Genomic DNA, 25,717 nt, shown 5'->3' with positions numbered 1-25,717 from the left:
AGACTTGGGCCCATGCAGGAAGTGCGAAAAAATAATTATAGCGAGACAACTCAGTATTTTACACAGGATTCATGTAACAGCAGTTATACTACAGTTATACACAAAGGCAGACGAAATGCTCAAGAAATTATACAATAGTTCGGAGGACGACATAAAAAAATATATATAAAAATTTAAAAAAAATAAAAAAATAAAAAATGGTAGATTGCATCAAAGAAAAAACACAGACTTATAGTGGAATCGAATATTGCTGGCTTCGGGAAAATTTTTTTATATCGGTGACTGAGAATTGACCTACTTTTAAGTTAGCAGGCAGTTGGTTCCAAATTTTAGCAGTGGCATAGGCGATAGTTCTTTTACCGTACACATTATTTCCAGCTGGAAGGTTAAAACAACAACTGAAAAAATTTCTAGCTGGACGGGATGGATATACAAAAACAGATGATGATAGTGGGATGTTATGGTTTAGTATATGTATAACCACACAAGCTAGTTTGAAATCCCGCATAGCAAAGAAAGGTGTAATATCTAAGTGACGAAAGAGCTGAGCGGATCTATCTGTGTGTTTGCTATGTGTTATTATTCGAAGTGCAAGTCATATTTTTTTTAAAAAAAGGCAATAATACAAAATTTTTAATGTGCGAAGCGAGAACTTTCTAGCTTTATTAGGACAAAGCAAGCCCGTCTCAATTTGCTGCTTACTCGAATTATGTGAGGATTAAAATTGAAAGCTGAATCTAGAGTTATACCAAGATATACCTGTTGATCGACTCGTTCCAGGGGGTTTGCGCCTATTCCTAACTCATTTAAGCTATATGAATTTTTATATGGACTAGAGAACACAATGTATTTAGTCTTTGAGGTGTGTATTGTTAATTTGTTTTGTAAAAACCACTGGAACATCTGAGAAAGATCACTATTAGCGTGCGTTTCGAGCATATTAGGGTCATGACTAGAGAAGAGAAGGGCTGTGTCATCAGCATACATAATAGTTTGGGCATAATGCAAAGCATTTGGCAGACCATTTATGTACAAGGAAAAGAGTAATGGTCCCAATACCGAGCCCTGAGGCACGCCACAAAGGATGGAATGAACGCTTGATACGGATTTGTCGATTTTAACACATTGCTTGCGACCATAAAGATTGCTTTCGAAAAACTGCTTCGGTTGACCTCTTAATCCATACCGATGCAGTTTTGATAGTAGTATATCACGGTTCACAGTGTCAAACGCTTTTTTAATATCAAGAAAAATGCCAACTACATACTCTTTGTTATTTAATGCTTTGTTAATAAATTCACTTAAACATTGTACAGCCGTAATCGTTGGGTCTCACCTATTATTAGCACTGGCGTGTTCATAGAGCTTGATCCGTTCGTCAACGTCATGTCGCTCCAGGCCAGAGAATACACCAGAGTCGCGATGTTGGGCAACCGTGACGATTGGAGCAGTCGGACAAGCCGAAGCCGTTGCAGAGCCGGTCTCGTCACCGGGAGGCATGATGACAAGCTCGATGTACCGTCCACTTCGTAGTTCCGTGGCGAGGACGGGGATCGCTAACCTCCACCAGAACGTTACGTGTTACAGACACAGACAAAAGAGTTTTTTCGCAGGCTATTTACGCTGGAGACAAACAGCCAGGCCGACACTCGCTCGCGCCAAGGGCACAGACCCATTCATCGTCGTTCTCGCGGCGGCTCGTCTCTTGAGCATCTCTCGATGATATCGTAACAATATGTTTTGCGTCATAAACAACTGATGCATTGAAGGCAGGTTTGTGAATCTATTCAACACGTTATTTCGTGAGGAAATCTTTGAAGAAAGTACACTGCAAGCGACAAGTACACCGTCAGAGTTTTGCGATTACCAGTGCTAACCATCTAAATTTGTCTTTTGTGGACCGTGCCTAAATGTGATATGCCGTAAACGTAGTGCAAGGCAGCTGAGGACAAGAACCCAGAATGAAACGGCTAACTGTGCCAATGATTTTGATATTATTTAAACTATTGGTTTTTAATACGGAAAATTTATTTCTTTGGCAATGAAGCTGAAAAGTATTGCCGCGCGATTGGTTGCTCGAGGCACTTCGCAAATATTTCCGGTCTTCTTTCACGCTGATAAAAACACTTTTATGTAGCACGTATTGAGCAACAAAAAGCTTTATCGGGGCTTTTTTATGTTGCTCTACAATTTTCTGATTGATATTATGATAATATTTGAGAAGTTGAGTAAGTAATTGATACTAGTTATGTAATTAGGCGGAATGTAAACAATAATATCAGTGTCTACAAGCGACGGCAAACAACTTTACCTTGGTTCTTTCGAGCTACGTGGAATTTGCATATGTTTAAAGTTTAGCTAACGTGTCGTCGGGCGCCCTGTTTAAGGCTCACTTCTGTTGTAGTAGAACGGCAAGTTAATCTTGTAATACCGAGGTTACCGCGCTTTAAACACACGGACAACAGAGGTAGAAATTGACAGGGTGCGCGCCTCCTGTCCATTTGCACGTCTGTTGTCCGTGTTTCACTCAAAGATCGTTTCTCTTCCCCTCTTTAGGGCTACAATCATCCTCGTTCTTCAGACCTTCACGAAATTTCTCGTGGACAACCGGTCTCGAAAAATGAGCGGTGCTTTATCGCTCAAAATTTGCCAGCTGCATGGTATAAGAGAAAGCGGTAATCTACGTCGTCATTTTTATCTTACGAGCTTAGCAGTTACAAAGAAATCAGGGGTGCGATCTTGTGCGCGTTACAAAATAGGACGGAGGAGGTCCGTTCCTCCGAGCCGCACACGATTGGTCAATTTGAACCGTGACGAATGCCATGACGTCAATTGTGACGTGATATCTGCTGTCAATCATTCCGAGTCGTCTGCTATGGGATGAACGCAACGGAACGGACCGCCTATTTCGACACGTAAAGAACGGACCGCTTCCGCTTGATTTTGGAACGCGTATAAGATCGCACACCAGGTCAGATATGATTCCAGCCAACAGCCCTCATATTTCACTCACCATGTTTGTTCCCGCAAGGTTTAATTACGCCGACGTTACCGAGGAAATCCCCGTTATAAAAGATTAATTTTTACGAACTCTCGCTTTTTGAGAAGTCGTCGGGAGTTCCGACCACAGTGCGCTCATTTTAGAGCAGGTAATTCTCAAGGGCAGTGCCCCCCCCCCCAAATAGCCCCAGATTATGCTTAAGCAGAAAGTCGGAATCAGGAAGACCACGCAGAACTGCACAGATCGACAAATGTGGTGACTTCCTGCTTTCTTCTTAGCATGAAAAGGCAAAGCAGGACGCGAAGACAACTGAATTACACCGTGGCGGCTTCTTGGATGTAACTGTGTGTCGTGATGACAACCGACGGAAGATGCAAGTTGTCATAGGCGTCAGACGAGTTTCTCCACGCCACTACTGGGCGCGGATACCTAAGTATACGTTTTACGCTCGCCCACATTGTTGTAATGTACGTCAAGCCTTAGTATCGCGCTTTCAAGGCATACTGGCTTTCAACCAAATACCACCTATAAAAAATTATCGCTTCTTTCTGTATGAGTTGCCTATATAAATATAGTTTAGTGTGTTTCAAGTTGCAAGAAAGAAACAAAGAAACAAGAGTGCGAGCCCAAGAAAGCAGACGAATAGCGCACGCGCACTAAAGGGATGCGTGTTCGAATCCCTACGTTTGGTATCCCCCTATTCAAAGGCTGTCTTTTTAATTCTAAGAGTAGAAGGCCTTCTGTGTACACCTGAAAAGTTGAAGCAGGAAGAATTGGCTGGTTTTGTTCAAGTCACAGGTCTATAACGCGATGTTTAATGTCCGATTAAATCTCCGGTGCCATTAGGGAAATGTTCAGTGATTCCAACGTATCCTGGATAACCCACCGCAGACGTTCTTTTTGCTACGCGGACGCATCGTAAGGCGTCGAGCTGTTAGCAAAATACCAATGCTATAGTTCGACTACCATGTCCTCGGCTAGCAGAGAAGGACCTCATCGCAGATATTGGATTATTTTGTACGTTGTGCCCAAAGTGTTCATAAATAATAAGCATTTAGTAAAGCCATATGCCGAAATGGCTAATAAATTCTAAATAGTTCAGATTTATTTTAGCTAGATTTGCCGTGAGACATCAAATATATAGGACAAATATAGGCCATAGGACAAATGTAAACTCATCCAGCGTGAATTGCCTCCGCCTCCAACCCCCCCCCCCCTCAAAGAAAGGAGGTTTCGCTCGGTAAACGTGGGTGGACGTCAGGTGACAGCGGTAAGCGTCACAAACTTGGACGGTTGGCACGTGGGACCCATCTTGCCCTGCTCATTCTTGAACCATTCGGTGGCAGAGGCATTGGCCGACCGCAAATATCGATGGTTCCTAACACAAGCTGAAACAATGGTGAGGGTCCCGTTGCAGTCTTTGACTTTGGGACACTCGTCTCAATATTGTCTCTTACAAATTCATTGTATTTAAATAATAACAAACTGAAACTGAAAAGAATCGCCATAGGAATCCACGTCCGTTGTCACCGTGGCCGAACAAAGGGAAAATGGGTTTGATTAGAGAGCCCTCATACGCGCTCAAGCGCTCATTTTGGGACTGCTACATCTTCAAGTTTCAAGCTTATTAAAGTACTGCTCCATTGTTAGTACAAAGTAACTGTAGTACAAACGCAGGTACCAAAGTTAAAAGAAAGCTGCGTTGGGCACTTCTTTTACCACATGTAGAAGATGTGTTGCTATTCGATATGAAAACCCACAGACATTGCGCAGAGAAACGGGGAGGAGCAAGCTGGCAACTGCCACTGAGAGGCGCACAATGCCAGTAAAATATGTAGGATGACACTGGTAGCAACTAAGGAATTAAACGGCAGAAAAACACAAATCGGCATGCTAGACGAAAATAAGAACACCTCAGGCAGTTGAGGATTACCCAGACAGGAGCGAGAGTTATATCTATTGTGGATTATGCATTTATGTAGCAAGGTAAACCATAATTAATTAGTAACACAAAGGGTGTATAAAATCTAGGTGCACGAAACAATGCAGCAAAAAAGAAACTTTCTGGCAAATAATAAATTATGAACCATATTTGCGAGTAAAAGTGAAACAGAAGTACACATTACTGTTAAAGAAATCTGTTGACGTTAGCTATAAGCATGAATTCTTTTAGAAACCGTCGGAAACAGTGTCATGATCATGATGGAGTGTCATGATGGAGATCGATGGCAGAGAATTTTAAAGTGAACTGGCTGAAAAGAGAATGTCACTTTACCGTAATTTCGTTCAGTTTTGGCGGTAAAATACGTTTGCGTTCTTAAAAGCGTGTGTTATGCGTATTCTGAAGCCGCATTGGGATAAGTAGCTCGGTGAGATTATCACTTGAAAGAGCGCGTGTTAGGGCTCATTGGTAATCCCTCGTTGTTGAGAATGTCACCGTTGCGACTTCTGACTGATAAGAGACCTAGCCTAAGTTGATCTGATGAAGTTCTGGTTTGGCTAGAATTCGATTGGAAGGCGCATCGCATCACTTGTATTTTTGTTACGCTCTGATGTGTACCAATAATGGCGCGCGAATAATTTGTGTAGATTTATTATAATACGCTCAAGATACCCAAAACCACTTTTAGTAGGTGTGTTGTGTTTTTCTTATTTTTATTTAACACGTGCGATGTATTTGCTTGCAATAGGATTTATTGCGAGACTCAACGAAACAAATTGTGAAGCATGGTGGCGTGCGCTTGGTCCCAATATGCGAGGGACGTTCCAAAAGTAAGTTTCGTCATTTTATTTGGAAGACAAGATGGCACACAAGGTAAAACAAACAAACGCATAAGAATCCGCGCTCGTTGCTGGTTCAACGACGGAAGGAGCGTAAGCGGAGGAGACATATGACGCATACGCAGAGCGCCGAAGAAGAGAGAGTAGCAGCAGGCCGGCGTGACCGAGGCTATTCGAGTACAAATCACGATCGCCCACAGACGCATGCTGATAATGTCGTCTCCAATAGAAGTGCGTGCGGTTATCTGGTATGAATGAGCACGTGGGACTAGTGTGTCCGTCATCCATGAATGAGACCGTGAGTGATGATCATGTCTCAGGCCTTGCATCGCAGGGCAGCTAGTTTTACCACAGTGGTTTCTTCAAACTGATTGTAGCAATGTCGGTTGGGACTATTTGGGAAAATAGTGCGATCTGTATAGCTTAATGCTGCTTATTTATTAATGCTGATTATTAAGAAGCTTTATTTACAGTACGCATACTTATGTCCTACCTTTTTTTCTTGAGCAAGGTTATCCGTAGACAGATACACAGAAACAGTTGCTTGCACTCCGGTCTTTCTCACTGGCAACACAGCACCGTAAAGAATTTGGAATATGCCATTTATGTTCGACTAGCACGGACGTCGTGGTTCGAACAGTGGCTGCTGTTGCCATTGCTGTGCGGTCCTTTCAAACATTACACCGAACGTTGTCAGCACGTACCCACAAGAACATAAAAGTCGCATTTGACGTAGCCATGCCATGGTCACGCCGAGCCACAACTTAGTCAGAAACCTGTGCCGACATCACGAGTCAATGAGAAACTTCGGTGTATGTATACCTAAGCCTTTTTCCCCACTTGGAACTGTTCCCCTTGCATTCATCGTTGTCAGTAAAGCGATCACATCCAACGTACATGAAGCTGAGATACACTTACTGGAAGGAAACACGGGAAATAAATTGACGAAAAGCTGTCACGGAACGCCACCCTTACAAAAATTTTTATAGAAAGTCCATAGACAGTCTATAGACATTTGTCTATGAAGTCTATAGACTGTCTATAGACATTTCTTTAGACTAGTCTATAGACTTATGGCCATACACTTTTTATAGACTAGTCTATAAAAAGTCTGAGTCTATAGACTGTCTATACACTGCCTATAGACAGTCGAGAGACTTATGGCCATACACTTTTTATAGACTAGTCTATAAGAAGTCTGAGTCTATAGACTGTCTGTAGACTGTCTATGGACATGTGTATAGGCTTACAGTTCTACTTTTGTAGACTGAACTCTATAGAATGTCTACAGATGAGATTTGTCCGTAGACATTTTATACACTTCAGTCTACAAAAGTAGAACTATATATACAGTTCTACTTTTGTAGACGGAAGTCTAAGGAATGTCTATATACAAATGTATATAGATAGTCTATAGACATTCTATAGACTTCAGTCTACAAAAACATAACTTTATAGTCCGATACACTTTTTTTCTATGACATTCTGCAGACATTTGTTAACAAATATGATTTTTTTAATCTATAGGCACTCTATATACACAGACATCTTATAGACAAGTCTACAAAGAGTATAAGGCCATAACTCCATAGCGGCTATCTACAAGTTAGTTTACATTTTTGTTTACATGCGGTAGCAAAAAGTTTTGAATGTATTTATGCATGTGCACCTGTTCCTTTTCATCTGCACTTATGCATTACCGTTAGTAGATTAATAATGCTTCTGAACCAGCTTACTTTCATATATGTTGCACAAACAGAAAGAATTTATATAGTGCTGAATAATGCAGTGCGAAAAATAAAACAAATGCACCAGCAATGCATTCACCGTTTTTATTGCTCGATATAATAGATGAATTCCTTAAATTCATGTCGTATGCTATTATGGAAACAGATTAAATATTTACACTACTCCTTGGCAAGCATGGTCGCCAGGCTGGCCTTGACCTTTGTGTCATTAGTCCCAAAGGTGCTGCAGGTGTATGCTGCAAATAAGTAGATGCAGCAATATGAGGCAAAAATAAGTGTATATTCTTTGTGTGTTCATTAAGCAGCTTAATATATTTGCTCAAACCATCTAAGTCAATACTTAATGCGGTTTAACTATGACTAATGGCTGCCTGTCAATACAAATCAGCACCTTTATACAATGTTTTATTGCATGGTATGGTGAACAATTAAACAGTCACAACTGCTGCTCGTGCCAGCAACAGTATGTTCCCTTTTATGACAAGCTCATATATGATGCATTATTGTACTTCTGCCAAATGGTCTCTATATTTATTGCTGAAACGCTACCCAGTTGGGCTGTCTGTACATTTTTTTTTGGCTGGTAGTTAAGTATGCCCGTGCAGAGGGATATTTTCAGAAGACGTGACTGGAATATTCACAGTATCATGCCTAAGATTGTAATTTATTTTGCTTAATACACATTTAAATGTCTTTCTCATACTTTTAAATGAATGGGTGATTGGCCATAACTTCAACGGAAGGCAGATGGGCTGATTGTATCGATATGGTCACTTAATTTGTTACAGGTAATGAGGCCTCTTGGGCGTGCTAACAGGTTTCCAAGTTAGGTATACCACATGAGCACCCGAAATACCACACGAGCACTTTGTGTCATGGCACGACAGATATGCACCTCCTAGGAAACAGAACTGATAGTATAGTTCGAATGAATTCAATTACAGTAAATTATTTAAGGTGCTTTGAAAGATGAAAATTTTTTTTGGCTATCGAGGTTCAGGACGTTTAGTTAACGCAAAAAAAAAACACATATTGAGTAAGAAATGCCTTGTCAGTATGCTTGACTTTCTTTTATTTTTCAATAAATGGAACCAATTTCCTTCAATTTTTATCAGGTGAAACGTTTTAAAAATATATTTAACTCAGAGATTCTCTGGAAACTTTGTATGACATATAACAAGACAGCATACCTATGTGGCCATTTTAAAATTTCCCGATCTTTTTCCAAACCTTCCCTGGCTGTTTTCGTGAAAATTTTCTGGCAATCTATGACGCCTGCAGCTTAAGTGTAATAAAAAAAATATTGTGGTTTAATGCTTGCCAAGTACTGCCAGTCCATAATATTTAGATAAAACGAATAACACGTCAGTCACTTGACATGCAGTATTAGATTCAACTGACTTGAATCCCTTGATTAATAAAGCTGACAAGGGCTTCGGCAAGTTCGTAATTGATGGCCACACGAGTACAGCACGGAAGACACAGAGACACACGTAAAGCAAATGCAACAATGTGAGGAAAAACTATACAATGAGTTATACAATTAGTTATTTTTACGGTTCAATAGTAGTTTTCAATATAATTTGCTCTCATCGCTTATGCCTCTAGTTAACCTTGTTTACCTCTGACTAAAGACTACATGGCAATAATAATCATTACCATTATGATGTTTCGTTATACTACAGTATGATAAGCAGTTAGACAACCGTAATGGTCGCCGGTGCCAGCAACGGTACGTTTCGTTTTAAGACAGGTTCATGTGACACACAGTGTACTTATGAAAATAAAAGAAATGCGAGAATCCCAAACGATTCCTATAATAATACTTGTTGAAACAAAGATACCCGGCTGGACTGTGCACATTTTTCAGGTGTTAAAGCAATATGCCCGTGCCGAATGAACATGCTCAGCATACTGACTGCAGTTTTGAACAATCACGTTAAGATTTGCAATTTATTTCCGCTTAGAACAGTCTGCATAGTCTCTTTTCTCATACTTCGAGATGAATACATTTGCCACACTTTCAGTAGAATGCATATGAATGGGGGCGTACTGATCAGGTTACTTATCAACGAAAACATGTTACGATCTCTTAGGTGTGTTGATAAGGGTAGAACAAATGCAATGCCCACTGAATTATTTGAATAATCTGTGCGTTATCTACTTAGAAAAGACCACCAAATTGATAATCTGGCTCTTTTTTCTTTTGTACAGCGCATATTGTATGCAGTCTGTCCAAGACGACGGCACTTCATGCAACAGTAATGAAAACCGGAACACTTATTACGCACGACAATGGCTTCATACCATGCACGATTAGCACAATGCGAATCTGCGCCAGCAGCTGCCTTGTGATTAAGAGCACGTAAACTGCAGAACGCCGAAGCATCGGAAGCCGCTTAACGTTTTTCATATAGCTCGAAAGATAACTTCTGCTGCTAAATTGTTTAAAAAAAGAGACAAAAAACAAATCTTCCAACTACCGTCAAACGCAATGCCTTCAGTTTGAAACGTGTAAGCGTGTTCCCGGAGCGACTAATTTATTGTTCTCTAATTTTTTCGGCTAAGTTGCGAAGCTGCAAGTGACTCAGCTTATCGCAGGTTTCATGCTCCAAAAGCGTTTGTGGTTGCATATAAATAGATTGGGTGAATCTAGAGATTTCTACTAGATATTTCTTCAAGTCTCGTGTTTTGCTTGCTGTAACTTCCGAAAATTATTTAGATTGGTTGCCAGGAACCTTAAAAGTACTGCTACTTTTAAACTATGCGATGCCTGCTCTGCTGATGCCTGCCCCGCAAACACGGCCTTTCATCCGAGTACGCTAGCAGTTATTCAACTATGCCTGTCTGTTTGAAAATTCTTGATGCTAACACAATTTTGAGATATATACGTAAAGCGTGTCACGAGAATTTCACTACACATACGGTACAGCATTCATCGCGGCCGGATCAAGTGCCACTAAATGAGATCTACCACACTGGCTGCCCAACACACACAATCCGCTTAGTGGTAGCTCAGTATCAAGTTAAAACATGGTGTACTTCCTTTTTTACGCACCTAAGCTATAATGATAAAATCAACAAGCACGAGCGATCGCTCGCCGTAAAACATTCCGTATAGTAGAAGCAAGAACAAGAGCGCGTTATCAAACCATGTCAACGACAAACCGACACTATACCCGAGTCGCCTGCGCTACATGCAGCCGGTTCGCGCTACGAAATGCGCTCACATAATCATGAGGTATTGACGCGAAACGTCTTTGATAAATAAAGCTTACCATTCAGTGTAGTTGACGTGTGATGCCACAAAGAAGACACGCATACACAGACACCAACGTTCAGGGAGACACCGCACACCGGCACAACCGTTTACGTGCCTGGCGCACTCGTTGAGACGGCGCACCGCCGCGCATGCGCAAGAGCTCCGAGCATGCGCAGGAGCTCCGCGCGGGAGGGCGTGCGCGCTCGGAGGAGTGTGAGCGCCTTTTCCTCCTTAATTTTTTTCTTTGTCTCTTTCTCTCTCTCTCTGCGCGCCAGGTGCGCCGGAACGGGTGGCTTTTCTTTTCCGTTATGCATTTTTTTCGTGGACGAAGGATATGCGCTGGCAGGTTTTATGACAAACGCTGTGGGCTATCGTATCAGACTGGAACGCTAACATGAATGCGCTGTTTGTAAAAGCCGTTACGGGGCCCTTCAGACGTTTTAGACGCATTATTGCCAGCGTCGATGAGTAATACAGCGTATTTGTAGCATATCTTCCAGCGTACCGCCAAATGTGATGCCCGCACGTATGTTAGTGCTAATTTTCTGTTCCGATGATAGGTCAAAGCAATCAGTACAGCATTGAGGTACTCATATGCGTGGCTGCGCAGGCATACCGCCGGTGAAATACTGGGTGGGCTCAGAGAATTTGGCACCTATTTTAAGTGAATGAGAAACGTTGATGAGTTTATAGTGCAGGATATTAGGCAACAAAAGTCGCCCGATGTTAGTGACGCAGCCGAGATATGAAGACAATGTGAAACGTATCCGAGAATCGGACGACACACAACGCGAACACCACATGCGCGACATCGGTTCATGGCACATTCACAAAGTCCGCGTTGTCAGCTACAAACATTACGAGTGTCTTTGCTGTTAGCTTGATGCCTGTTTCGAATCCACTTGTATCTGAAGCTGGCGTTCATAACATATATTTTAACAATTGGATCGGCGTTTAGATTCCGTTATTCTACTGCCGCAAAAGTGATGCGACAACTCTGAAGACTGTCTTGGGATTGCCGAGAGCGACTACGTAGATCATATGTGGTCAACAAATGGGGAGGTATACACTATGTGTATACTGAAGTCTACAAACAGTCTCTACAGCAATCTCAGCAGTATACAACTTTAGTGGCTTATATCAAATGCAGCTATGTATTATCCACCGGTACCTGCGCTTGGTTACAGCGTACACGGGTTGGGCCCAGATTAACGATGTTTGTCTATTGTTAATCTATAGACATGCAAGACCACGACAACTCAGAGGTGGTGAATTCACCACCTGGTCTGCGGGCTTTCGCCACTTATTTACCCCCTTTGCCACACCTTCACCATCTGACCTTCACCACCTGGTCTTCGCGAAGTGTACGTCCGGGAAGCAGCCAGGTTTAGGGCCTTCGGGTGCCTGGAAGACCTTGGTGACTCGGACGGTGCCTGCTCCGCCGCGATCCTCGTTCGGTGCAGCTGCACCGAACGCAGACTAGCAGTCTGCACGGTTTGCCCGCCGCGCCAGAGTTGCGGTGCCGTCGTGCATGAACCAGTGCCATATCATCGCGTTCGCAGAGGGCGGGGGGTATGGGAACTCGGAATTACATATTATCGACTTTCTTCTATAGACATTCAATACACCAGGAGTAGAGAAAAAAATAGAAACCTTGTCGACTATTGTCCATAACATAGAGAGTCAACAGACAAAGTATGGACAAAAATAAATAGAAACTATCGGCTTTCGTCTACAGGAAGTCCATATAGAGGGGAAGTAGACAAAGAAGAAACAAACTCCTTATCGAATTTTTTCTATAGACCGTCTATAGACTGCGAGTAGACAAAAAGAAATAGAAATCTTATCGACTTTCGTCTACAGAAAGTCTATATACAAAGTATATGGACAAAAATAAATAGAAACTGTATCGACGTTCGTCTAAAAGTAGTCCATAGAGGGAAAATAGACAAAAAGAAACAAACACCTTATCGACTTTTTCTATAGACCGTCTATAGACAGCGAGTAGACAAAAAGAAATAGAAACCTTATCGACTTTCGTCTATAGAAAGTCTATAGACAAAGTATGGACAAAAATAGATAGAGACTGTATCCACTTTCGTCTATAGGTAGTCCATAGAGGGGAAGTAGGCAGAAAAGACACAAACACCTTATCGACTTTTTTCTATAGACCGTCTATAGACTGAGAGTAGACAAGAAGAAATAGAAACCCTATCGACTTTTGTCTATAGAAAGTCTATAGACAAAGTATGGACAAAAATAGATAGAGACTGTATCCACTTTCGTCTGTAGGTATTCTATAGAGGGGAAGCAGATAAAAATGAAACAAACACCTTATCGACTTTTTTTCTATAGACCGTCTATAGACTGCGAATAGACAAAAATAAATAGAAACCCTATCGACTTTCGTCTATAGAAAGTCTATAGACAAAGTATGGACAAAAATAGATAGAGACTGTGTCGACTTTCGTCTGTAGGTATTCTATAGAGGGGAAGCAGACAAAAAAGAAACAAACACCTTATCGACTTTGTTCTATAGACCGTCTATAGACTGCGAGTAGACAAAAAGAAATAGAAACCCTATCGACTTTCGTCTATAGAAAGTCTATAGACAAAGTATGGACAAAAATAGATAGAGACTGTATCCACTTTCGTCTGTAGGTATTCTATAGAGGGGATGCAGATAAAAAGGAAACAAACACCTTATCGACTTTTTTCTATAGACCGTCTATAGACTGCGAATAGACAAAAAGAAATAGAAACCCTATCGACTTTCGTCTATAGAAAGTCTAAAGACAAAGTATGGACAAAAATAGATAGAGACTGTGTCGACTTGCGTCTGTAGGTATTCTATAGAGGGGAAGCAGACAAAAAGGAAACAAACACCTTATCGACTTTTTTCTATGGACCGTGTATAGACTGCGAATAGACAAAAAGAAATAGTAACTTTATCGACTTTCGTCTAAAGACAGTCTATAGACTTTATATCAACAAAAGTCCAAATCTATAGAAAGGAAAGGTCGTCTATGAAAAGTCTATAGACTTTCTATGGACAGTCTAAAGTCATTTTTGTAAGGGCACTTCACAAATGTAAACAAACCGTCAGCCATGAGCACTGCCGATTCGGCCGAACGCGGCCGGTCGCTGGCGCGGGGCACAGCCTCACGGGAAGCGTGACATTACCCACCTGTTTCGGTGGAGGGGAGTTTTTTAAAACTCCGTGTCGGCGGTTCCAAAGGAGAACAAGATTTTGAAGCATAGTAAAATCGCACCATGTCGCCTCAATCCTCCCGCAGCTAGCCAACGGAGTGGAACGAGGGAATGACGATGTAATGCTTCCATACATCGGAGTAAATATTCGAGGATCGGGTAGTAATAAGGAGTTTCTTTATTACTTCCTTGTTATTCTTTTCAACTACGCAGTAAATGTGTGCTGCGAAAAAAGGACTTGTGCTATACTACATATTTACTTGCTGCCGGCAAAACTCACAGAAGGATTGCGAGCCCTGTTCTATTTATCCCTGCAACTGCCAATGGTGCGAATTATCGTAGAGAACCTCACCGTGACGTGTTTTGGTCATGGTGGCAACGGTCGTGGAGTCCTATGGCGATTCATTTCAGTTTCTGTTTAGTTTATTATACCCTAAATAAAATGAATTGGCAAGAGACAATATACAGATGAGTGTCCCACAGTCAAAGACTGCAACGGGACCCTCAACATCTTCTTTCAACAAGATAGCCTCGTGGCGGAACATCATATTGATTCTCACGTTGCTAAGCTTAGACGAAAATTTCATCCAGCAGGCAGAGTGTACCGTTTAGAAGTCTGACACCGTCGTAACACAAGGCGTAGGCGCGGGTATATACATTAAGCCTTCCGGAGATGGCCGAGACACTCTTGCCTTCGTGTGAGCCCACTGCAACTTCGGGCCTATAATAGGGCCTTTGGGATTGCACGCAACGCCCCGACCTGCAAGGCTTCTCCCAGGAATCAGTGGGCCACTGCGACAGCGCTCTGGATGCGACAGACGCCCACAGTTGTATGCCCTAGAGTTACAGCACATTCTCCCTGCAGGGAGGAGCCAATACAATAGCTGCAGCCTCACCGAATGACCTGTTTCCGGTCCGGTTTCCTAGCAACAGGTACTTCTCGTACGGCCATGCGCACACTTCAATGCCGGCTCCTACCGACGTGAAGTCGTGGCTCATCTTTCAGTTGGTCGTCGTCGTTATCCTTTTGCTACACAACAAAAACGAATGACGAGTTGCACCCCGAGAAATCAAGCAAATAATGTGGCCGCGTTTAACTTATAACAGAGCTGATACAATCGGAACACATTTCTTCCACCTTCATAGAGATATTCATTCTCCGAATAAAAAGTTTTACTTGTGCACTCATTGGAAATGAGCGTCGGGAATGGCACACTACGCAGACGCCTGCGCCTACATACAATTGCGTTTATGCTCCATTCAGCTACAATCGACATCGAAGTATTACGTAGGCTCTCTCTTAACAGTACGAATGTGCTGTATATTAATGCCGTGCGGCAAGTTGCAAACAAAGCCCGACTCCAGCTCCTTCACAGCCATGACGGCTTGAAAGCATGATTCATAAAAGTACTCGGATAACTACGAGACCAAGTACTGCTAGCGCTCACAGAAAATATTTCGTCCCCTTTTGCGCAATCTTTTCAGATGCTTCGAAAGAGTTTCCGCAGGGAAATGACGGCCTTCCCGTGGCCCCTATCCCCGACTTTCCTGAAGGGCTGGACTATCAAGGTCAACACAATGCTGCGGAATTGGCCGCCAATGCAACCTTCTTTGGTGTAGACACCCTGGTGCGAGGCCTTGTCTGCGTGGTTAATTACACCGACGGCACACCGGACACAGCCGACGGCGGCAACCCCCTTATTGAGGTGAGAGACGCGTGAAAAAACATTGACGCACTGTGTGCTTCTTGTATTCGTCGAGTATGCGATGCCTCCAGCATTTGTAGAATTTCTACTGAATCAAATGTCTTTTTGTAATTTCTGAAAATGATAGAGTGTGCAGACAGGCTGTGTTAAAGTGTTCATTTTTGCATGAGTGAACAGGCTCGTCATACGCCTTGTATACCGAACCGCATAATATATAGAAACCTTTCCGAAGTTACAAATAATAACGAATGCCAAAGGTATCCAGACTGCGAAGTTGGGCGTCTGCGGGTGTATATGGGAGTGGTTAAATAGTGTCTTCTGGTAAGCTTTGACGAAAACTGATAACAATTTACCCTGCACTATGGTGTCCTCGCGAGCGAAAGAAGTGCGAAATCCGCTTTGAACAGCGCGAGGGAAGAGATTCAACATGCCAGCTTATAAGACGACGTTACATCATAAGCAAATTGGATTTTACTTTATCATACAGAGGGAGCCGGTTATTTCGTCTACTTACATATGGAGATGCTCATTTCAGTAAGTAGACGCAGTATTTTGAATGAAAAGAAACTGTGCTCTTCAAATTTGTAACGTACTACTAGGTAATAAAGGCAAAATTGAAAAGCGAATATGCCCTTAATCTTATTTCGTTTCTTAGGAGGATATATACAAAGTGCTTCCTGTCCGCAGAATAGGCGCACAAACGTTACTGAATACAATACTAAGAGTACCTGACAAGAACGCCGCAAACTACGAGAAGATGTCTCCGGAAATCTTTGCTCCCTATCGCTACTTCACAGTTTCCAGAAGCGCCTGCGAGAGGCATGATCTAGATATGTGCCATTTGCACTACTAAAACCGACGAGTGGAGCCCCATGAAAGCAGGAACAGCAACTTACAATTGTATTCTGCTTCCAGGCCGTGAATAATAAGGCGGCAAGTCCCAGGTATATCGCACGAGGTTCTGATAGCACATTCGACCTTTTTTTTTTCTCTCTGAACGCTCATGCGAAACCTTAAGTAACAATGTAGCTAAGCTCAATCGTCAGCATTGCCACTCTCACGCATTGTTGAACAAAGCGCGAATAAGGCTTAGTGCGTACTTTACTTGTCTGTGTTTAAACACCGTCATTGTATCAGAACGCTTTGACGGTACTCTTAAACGACCACACCAATTTGCCATAAGTAGGATTATATTGTAACGTGAGAGCGTCGGTGAAGAAAACAGCAAAACTGTCAGCGACGAAACTTAGCGTTTTAATGGGCCAGTCTCTGCCCTCAAAAACAGGCTACACTCAAGGAACAAGGACAGCGGCGAACACAGTCGGGGCTCGTCGAAAATCACATCTGCCGGTGCAGCACGCCGGTTTTTTATACAAGACTCATCGAAGGTTTCAGAGTAACCGGTGGTGCCCGCGTGCCTTCCGGAAATTTGTACGCAATTCGCGTCGCACATGCAATCGGATTACGCAAGCTTCAGTGACAACGGACCCGCCGTGGTTGCTCAGTGGCTATAGTGTTGGGATGCTGAGCACGAGGTGGCGGGATAAACTCCCGGCGACGGCAGCCGCATTTCAATGGGGGCGGAATGCGAAAACACCCGTGTGCTTAGATTTAGGTACACGTTAAAGAACCCCAGGTGGTCGAAATTTCCGGAGTCCTCCACTACGGCGTGCCTCATATTCAGAAAGTTGTTTTGGCACGTAGAACCCCATAACTTGATTTCATTTTTTCGGTGACAACAGAACCATCGATAGCATTCGAGAAGCTTCCGATACATGCGGCCGCGTGCGTCCCGCACGGAGCGAAAGCATTCGTTAGACGGTGTAAAGGGCTCACCCGCAAAAGACAAACAAGTACATGTGTCAATATTGCAATCGAGCAGAGTAGCCGACGTTTCACTGGTTGTGGCACTTCTTTTCTTTAACGGTGTACATTAACAGTAGGCCGCGTGCACTTAATTATTATTTATTTTTGTTTTGTCCCAAACCTTCGCTTCTGCAATACGCGCGCTCGCGCACGCACGCACCCTGTGTACTATCTCGACAACGGCCTAAATTCAGCGCCGCTCGTAAAACACAATCCTAACGCGTTCGAGCGCTTGCGTACGTAATTTCCAGCAAATGTCCCAACAAAGCTACCCACACTGACTTTTGTCTAAAAAGGACCTGTACTGTAGCCTCTGACCAAAGCGACAAAACGTACTTGAAACCTCGTATAACCCATGACGAATTCTGAAAAAAAAACAACAGGCTTCAATATTTACTACCAAACTCCTACTGAAACTGGTAACGCCAAACTCGCTAAACATAACACTGGATGTGGCCTCTTTTTTCACTGATTTATTGAATTAAAGATTACACACTGTATTATGTAAATTCTTCAGCTACGCGTTGTGATATCTTCTTGAAGTAATTCCCGCCTCATCGAGCGGTTTTGCTGAAGTGTTATAATGGTACTTTCTGGCACCAGCAATTTTAATAAATTTAGCGCAACTTAAAAAATCCTATATAATGCTTTCGAGCACTTCTTAAAAATAAATTTGATAATTAGTGTCTTTTTCCACACATTTCATTTCGCAGAATAATTTCTTTTATGGAGGACCTCATTGTTGCTAATAGGGGTCGCCATTAGAGAGGTCCCTATCTTGTCTAAATATTAATCCGCTCGATAAATACACTAATTACACTCCGTAGTAGTTGGATACATAATTTAATGCAAAGCTTGCAATATGTTTTGAATCATGTTCCGGAAATTCACATTGCAAGCTAATGTGAGTCAGCACCTGTGTGGTGTTCTTCTTTTCCTTCGACCTTGTTTATTTTTCACTATTGATTTCCGAAACTTGATTCACCACCAATTGTCCCAAGCTCATCTTGCGGTATATGCTTCGAACTTGGCCTTCCCGTAAGATATGCGCCTCATTTTCGCCCAATGAATTCAAGGTGTCTTGTTTGGTTTACCAAGGGCACCGGGGAAAGCAGCTGAAGATCCCCTACGCTCGTGAAAGAAAAAAACAAAGTCGTTTGAATAATTCTTTTCGAAGCTCCTCATTAGGCTGAGAACGCTAGTTTCCACAGACATAGCACTTAACATACCCCTCCCCCCCATTTCCGCTGATTGTGGGCAAGGTGTCATGCCAGGCGCGTACCCAGAAGGGGGGGGGGGTCCCGCTCCCTTCCCCCTCCCCGAAATTAAGCGGCGTACAACCGCCCCCCGCCCGCCCACGCCGCCACTCCTCACACACTTTCCTAAAGCGCCGCCAAATCAATTTTCAGACTTGACAGATATTTCGCGGTCAACATTTTGCTGCCATTTTCGCTCCTTTTGGATGGCGGTAGTTATCGGCATCTCCTGGGGTGTGTAGGTTAGTTTCCTCGTAGATTCGGTGCCTGCGCGTATAACTCAACATGTGTTCAGTTGCCACTACCTAGTTAACGGTCACGCGCATTGCTGTTGCTTCATTAGCTCAACCTTCTTTGTTTACACTGATCCAAAGACCAGGAAAGGGATTCCGCTCGTAGTCAGCTGGTCTGTATGCACGAGAAACGAGTTGAGGCTCGACAAAACGCCAGTTCCGTTTAATTTGTCCTTTTGCTTCATTATTTCCTCGAGTGACGGCTCGCCGCGATGGTGGCAGATCCTCGGAACCATATACCCACGATATGGGTTAGACAAGGTGGAAAATAAAATAATGCGACGCAGCGTCCATCATCAGACCCTGCAATAACCCTAAGAAGGACGCTTTAGCTCGGGCCCAACTCCAACGCAGCTTATTCAAATACATGTAAAATGCAAAAACACTTTTCTGAGATAACCCCTGGACCGAGTTTAATGAAATTGGTTGTATTTGAGAGAGAAAGTCAAATGCTAGTGACTCTTAGAAGCGGAATTTCGATCTATGGTCTGAATTTTCTGAAACAGATTTTCAAAAATTCCATACTTCGAAAAGAATAGACGCACGAAATTTATAAATGAATAGCTCTGCATCAAAAAACAGGTACCGCGGTTCTGTAAACGGCATCAAGTAGATCATTCAAAGAGGACAAATTCTATACGACAATATATGTATTACGTTGATTTGTTACGTTGTGTATAAGGTTTCTGCAAAAGCTGTACTTCCATATTACTGAATTTTTTCAGATTCATGTGTGACATATCAATGATGTCCCTTTTAAGTGTAACATTAGATGCAATTCACAGAATTGTGATATTATTTCTCCTTCCTGAGATAGAGTTGTAAACTTGACACTTTTGTTTTCTCAAAATTTTCAATTTTTTCCTAATTTTTCAATAAAAAGTTCACGATCTAAATCAAGAATTTGAAACCAACAGTCACAATCATTTAAGTTTCTGTTTTGAATGCAACAAACCTCGAAAAATTTGGTGCAATGGCTGCCGAGAAAAACGGATTCTCCTTTTACAAGTGTTTAGATAGGAGCATCCGAGCAAAAGCTACCTCTTAAACCCAGAAGCAATATGACTGTCACCCGTTACCTCGTCTGGTTTTTCCCTAATTATACAGCACTTTTGGTGCAAGATTGGCAACTGGAAGCAAGAGTCGCAAGGCGTTGAGAAGTTAAGCCATCTACTAAGCGAGAGAGCCAAGCCAACAGCCAAACAGGAAAAAAAAGCGATTAACAAAATTTAGCCGTAGTTTATGAAAATATTTGCGGATCAAGATGTTTTTATTTAAAAAAGAAGTAGAGAAAACGCCGCCGGAAGTGGAGAACAATTCCGTTTGTTTTGAATGACGCTTCTGCGTCTACAGTTATCAGTCGAACCGCCTGACGTAGCCACTTCTCTGCTGTGCTTATGTACAGGTGTTTTTGTAACCTTCCGCATGGCTCAGAATGTCCAGAAGGGCAGCGTCCTGCGCTCTACACGGTTGTACGGGACTGGCGGCCACGCATCGTTACGCAACTTCTCAAATAACAATACAAGTCGATTGTCGCACATAACTTGGTAGAGTAGTAAACGAGGGACCCAGAAGAACTGACATTGTTCCGCAGATGTATATTCCTATTTAATTCTTCCATAGCTAATTCAAAATACGCTGCTATAATCGGATAAAACTCAAGTCTGCAGTGAAGCCCTGCACACACCCTCAGAACCGCCAGCCACTGTTCATCCGCGAGGCTACAAATAATTCGTACTTCAAACTATTGCTATTACCTAAATCAGGCGGTAACCACAAAAATAAAATTATTAGCGCGTAAATTTATACGTTTTCCCTCCCCTATTATAGTGGAATGGTGAATGCCTAATTTTTTATTGAACTGAAATGAAGAGTTTGCTTCGCTGAAACTGTTTATTGTCAAGTTTCACTTCAGTTGGCAGCGAAATCAACTGTACCGCAGGTGTTTCAAGATTTAATGAATTGTGGAGTTTTACGTGTCGAAACAATGAGGCATGCCGTAGTGAGAGACTACGGGAATTCGGACCGCCTGGGGTTCGTTAACGCGCACCTAAATCTAAGTACGGGGGTGTTTTCTCATTTCGCCCCCATCGAAAATGCGGCAGCCGTGGCCAGAATAGGGATTCGATCCCGTGACCTCACGCACTTCGCAGCCCAACATTATCACCACTACGCAACCATATCGGGTAGACTTTTGAAGAGTGAAATGCTCAGACTCCATACACTTTGTTAATGTCTGTTGCACACGTCATTGCTACCATCGATCAAAAGACTCTTCAAGAACAGCCGGTGCTCCGGAGGTATCAAGTACGATGTCATTTTGGAAAGGCAGTATGACAACGATTTCCTTTGCTTCTGTGATTGGCAGGCACAGTAACTTAACCCCTCGTGGTCCGCGGGCCTTGGTTGTCAACTGCTTTTTTTTATTTGTATGCTACCATCATCATCATCATCATCAGCCTAGTTACGCCCACTGCAGGGCAAAGGCCTCTCCCATACTTCTCCAACTACCCCGGTCATGTACTAATTGTGGCCATGTTGTCCCTGCAAACGTCTTAATGTCATCCGCCCACCTAACTTTCTGCCGCCCCCTGCTACGCATCCCTTCCCTTGGAATCCAGTCCGCAACCCTTAGTGACCATCGGTTATCTTCCCTCCTCATGACATGTCCGGCCCATGCCCATTTCTTTTTCTTGATTTCAACTAAGATGTCGTTTACCCGCGTTTGTTGCCTCACCCAATCTGCTCTTTTCTTATCCCTTAACGTCACACCCATCATTCTTCTTTCCATAGCTCGTTGCGTCGTCCTCAATTTCAGCAGAACCCTTTTCGTAAGCCTCCAGGTTTCTGCCCCATATGTGAGTACTGGTAATACACAGCTGTTATACACTCTCCTTTTGAGGGATAGTGGCAACCTGGTGTTCATGATTTGAGAATGCCTGCCAAACGCACCCCAGCCCATTCTTATTCTTCTGGTTATTTCAGTCTCATGATCCGGATCCGTGGTCACTACCTGCCCTAAGTAGATGTATTCCCTTACCCCTTCCAGTGCTTCGCTACCTACCGTAAACTGCTGTTCTCTTCCGAGCCTGTTAAACATTACTTTAGTTTTCTGCAGATTAATTTTCAGACCCACCCTTCTGCTTTGCCTCTCCAGGTCAGTGATCATGCATTGCAATTGGTCTCCTGAGTTACTAAGCAAGGCAATATCATCAGCGAATCGCAAGTTGCTAAGGTATTCTCCATCAACTTTTATCCCCAATTCTTCCCACTCCAGACCTCTGAATACCTCCTGTAAACATGCTGTGAATAGCATTGGAGATATCGTATCTCCCTGTTTGACGCCTTTCTTTAGAGGGATTTTGTTGCTTTCTTTGTGGAGGACTACGGTGGCTGTGGAGCCGCTATAGATATCTTCCAGTATCTTTACATATGGCTCATCTACACCCTGATTCCGTAATGCCTCCATGACTGCTGAGGTTTCGACTGAATCAAACGCTTTCTCGTAATCAATGAAAGCTATATATAAGGGTTGGTTATATTCTGCACATTTCTCTATCACTTGATTGATAGTGTGAATATGGTCTATTGTTGAGTAGCCTTTACGGAATCCTGCCTGGTCCTTTGGTTGACAGAAGTCTAAGGTGTTCCTGATTCTATTTGCGATTACCTTAGTAAATACTTTGTAGGCAACGGACAGTAAGCTGATCGGTCTGTAATTTTTCAAGTCTTTGGCGTCCCCTTTCTTATGGATTAGGATTATGTTAGCGTTCTTCCAAGATTCCGGTACGCTCGAGGTTATGAGGCATTGCGTATACGGGTGGCCAGTTTCTCTAGAACAATCTGACCACCATCCTTCAACAAATCTTCTGTTACCTGATCCTCCCCAGCTGCCTTCCCCCTTTGCATAGCTCCTAAGGCTTTCTTTACTTCTTCTGGCGTTACCTGTGGGATTTCGAATTCCTCTAGGCTATTCTCTCTTCCACTATCGTCGTGGGTGCCACTGGTACTGTATAAATCTCTATAGAACTCCTCAGCCACTTGAACTATCTCATCCATATTAGTAACGATATTGCCGGCTTTGTCTCTTAACGCACACATCTGACTCTTGCCTATTCCTAGTTCCTTCTTCACTGTTTTTAGGCTTCCTCCGTTCCTGAGAGCCTGTTCAATTCTATCCATATTATAGTTCCTGATGTCCGCTGTCTTACGCTTGTTGATTAACTTAGAAAGTTCTGCCAGTTCTATTCTAGCTGTAGAGTTAGAGGCTTTCATACATTGGCGTTTCTTGATCAGATCTTTCTTCTCCTGTGATAGCTTACTGGTTTCCTGTCTAACGGAGTTACCACCGACTTCTATTGCGCACTCCTTAATGGTTTCCATGAGATAGTCGTTCATTGCTTCAACACTAAGGTCCTCTTCCTGAGTTAAAGCCGAATACCTGTTCTGTAGCTTGATCCGGAATTTCTCTAGTTTCCCTCTTACCGCTAACTCATTGATTGGCTTCTTGTGTACCAGTTTCTTCCGTTCCCTCCTCAAGTCTAGGCTAATTCGAGTTCTTACCATCCTATGGTCACTGCAGCGTACCTTGCCGAGCACGTCTACATCTTGTATGATGCCAGGGTTTGCGCAGAGTATGAAGTCGATTTCATTTCTAGTCTCACCATTCGGGCTCCTCCATGTCCACTTTCGACTAACCCGCTTGCTGAAAAAGGTGTTCATTATCCGCATATTATTCTGTTCTGCAAACTCTACTAATAATTCTCCTCTGCTATTCCTAGAGCCTATGCCATATTCCCCCACTGACTTGTCTCCAGCCTGCTTCTTGCCTACCCTGGCATTGAAGTCGCCCATCAGTATAGTGTATTTTGTTTTGACTTTACCCATCGCCGATTCCACGTCTTCATAAAAGCTTTCGACTTCCTGGTCATCATGACTGCATGTAGGGGCATAGACTTGTACCACCTTCAATTTGTACCTCTTATTAAGTTTCACAACAAGACCTGCCACCCTCTCGTTAATGCTATAGAATTCCTGTATGTTACCAGCTATTTCCTTATTAACCAGGAATCCGACTCCTAGATCTCGTCTCTCCGCTAAGCCCCGGTAACACAGTACATGCCCGATTTTTAGCACTGTATATGCTTCTTTTGTCCTCCTAACCTCACTGAGCCCTATTATATCCCATTTACTACCCTCTAATTCATCCAATAACACTGCTAGACTCGCCTCACTAGATAGCGTTCTAACGTTAAACGTTGCCAGGTTCAGATTCCAATGGCGGCCTGTCCGGAGCCAGGTATTCTTAGCACCCTCTGCAGCGTTACAGATCTGACCGCCGCCGTGGTCAGTTGCTTCGCGGCTGCTGGGGACTGAGGGCCGGGGTTTGATTGTTGTTAGACCTCTACCATAGACCTCTCTATTTTGCACTTTCGCTTTCTTTAATTGTTCTTGGCATTGTTCCTCCTGCGCTTGTTTCCTGAGCGAGTCCATTTGATGTGGTTCCTTCTTTGCCTAGTAAAGGAAAGGTGCATCTCAGAGGTGTACCTGTGAGATCCACCTTATTTCATTTCTCTTTTGCGGGTTTACGCGTCATTATAGCGAATGGCAGGCGTCATTAACATTTGTACTAGTAAATATCCTGGGTACATGCCTGTGTCATGCACACTTATTTTAGGTCTGACAAAGAATGCGGTTAACGGCCGTATGTCACCCTCTAACACTTCAGTAAGCAATTTGAGACACTCACATAAAATTAACCCACACTGATTACATAAATACCGCACACAATACCCGCAACATGCTTCTTACTTCAACGAAGCACAGACAACGGGCTTCGCAGAATTTTCTCAGAGAACCCGGAAAACAAACAAAACACCTTATATAATACACCAAATTGGAAGAAAGCAAGTTGTCAGTAAATATTCTTAAACCCCCATATAACCTACACGCTTAAGAATTTTCGTACGTTTCGTAATTTTCGTACACGCATAATGTCACTATCCATTTTTTTTCCAAACATCCCATCCCTGCTTTTTGTGGTCCCCGAAGGAGAGCGCGAAACTTTGCTCGCGTTTCATGTAAAACCTCAAGACAGACCAAAACCGAAAAATAAAGTGCGTCAATGTAGATATTTGGGCTTGCTGGTGTAACATTTTGCACATTGCTGTTGTAGCGCAAATAGCACAAGCAGGTTGCAGAAGAACAGAAACACACACAGGGTGCTAACTTCCCAAAACAGTACTATTTCCTGGACGGACGCCACTTTTATGCGGAAACGTTTTTACCCCCCAGCACGTGCACTCTCACAAGCTCAGGCACATGATAGTATAACACACTTGCGGGCTAAGCAGAAACTATTATGCTTAGCGCATCCGCAGGCACTACAACGCTTTGGATAGTGAGTCCTTGGACGATTTTCTAACGCAGGCACCGTGAAACTCATAAATGACAGCACTTTCGATGATAAGACGAGTTCATGAGCATTTGCTTATCCCGATAATAGCTGCATCTTTAAAGCGAGCAACATATCGCGCACTTGTCAAACTTGATTGCGAGAAAGCCATCCGGGAAAGGCTTGCCAACGTTATTGGA

General features: G+C 43.0%; 1 protein-coding gene across 1 annotated transcript in view; it reads left to right on the top strand.

The window, feature by feature from the left end:
• The window catches only part of LOC142584230 (neprilysin-like), a 242,408-nt gene that overhangs the window by 35,824 nt on the left and 180,867 nt on the right, over positions 1–25,717 (top strand). Inside the window, exon 7 of the mRNA XM_075694384.1 lies at positions 15,488–15,708. Within this exon, the coding sequence (XP_075550499.1) occupies positions 15,488–15,708 (221 nt within the window). The remainder of the gene's footprint in view (positions 1–15,487; positions 15,709–25,717) is intronic.

Source organism: Dermacentor variabilis, chromosome 6 (assembly GCF_050947875.1).
Source record: "Dermacentor variabilis isolate Ectoservices chromosome 6, ASM5094787v1, whole genome shotgun sequence".
Classification (NCBI taxonomy): Eukaryota; Metazoa; Arthropoda; class Arachnida; order Ixodida; family Ixodidae; genus Dermacentor; species Dermacentor variabilis.
This window is presented reverse-complemented; position numbering and strand designations above follow the sequence as displayed.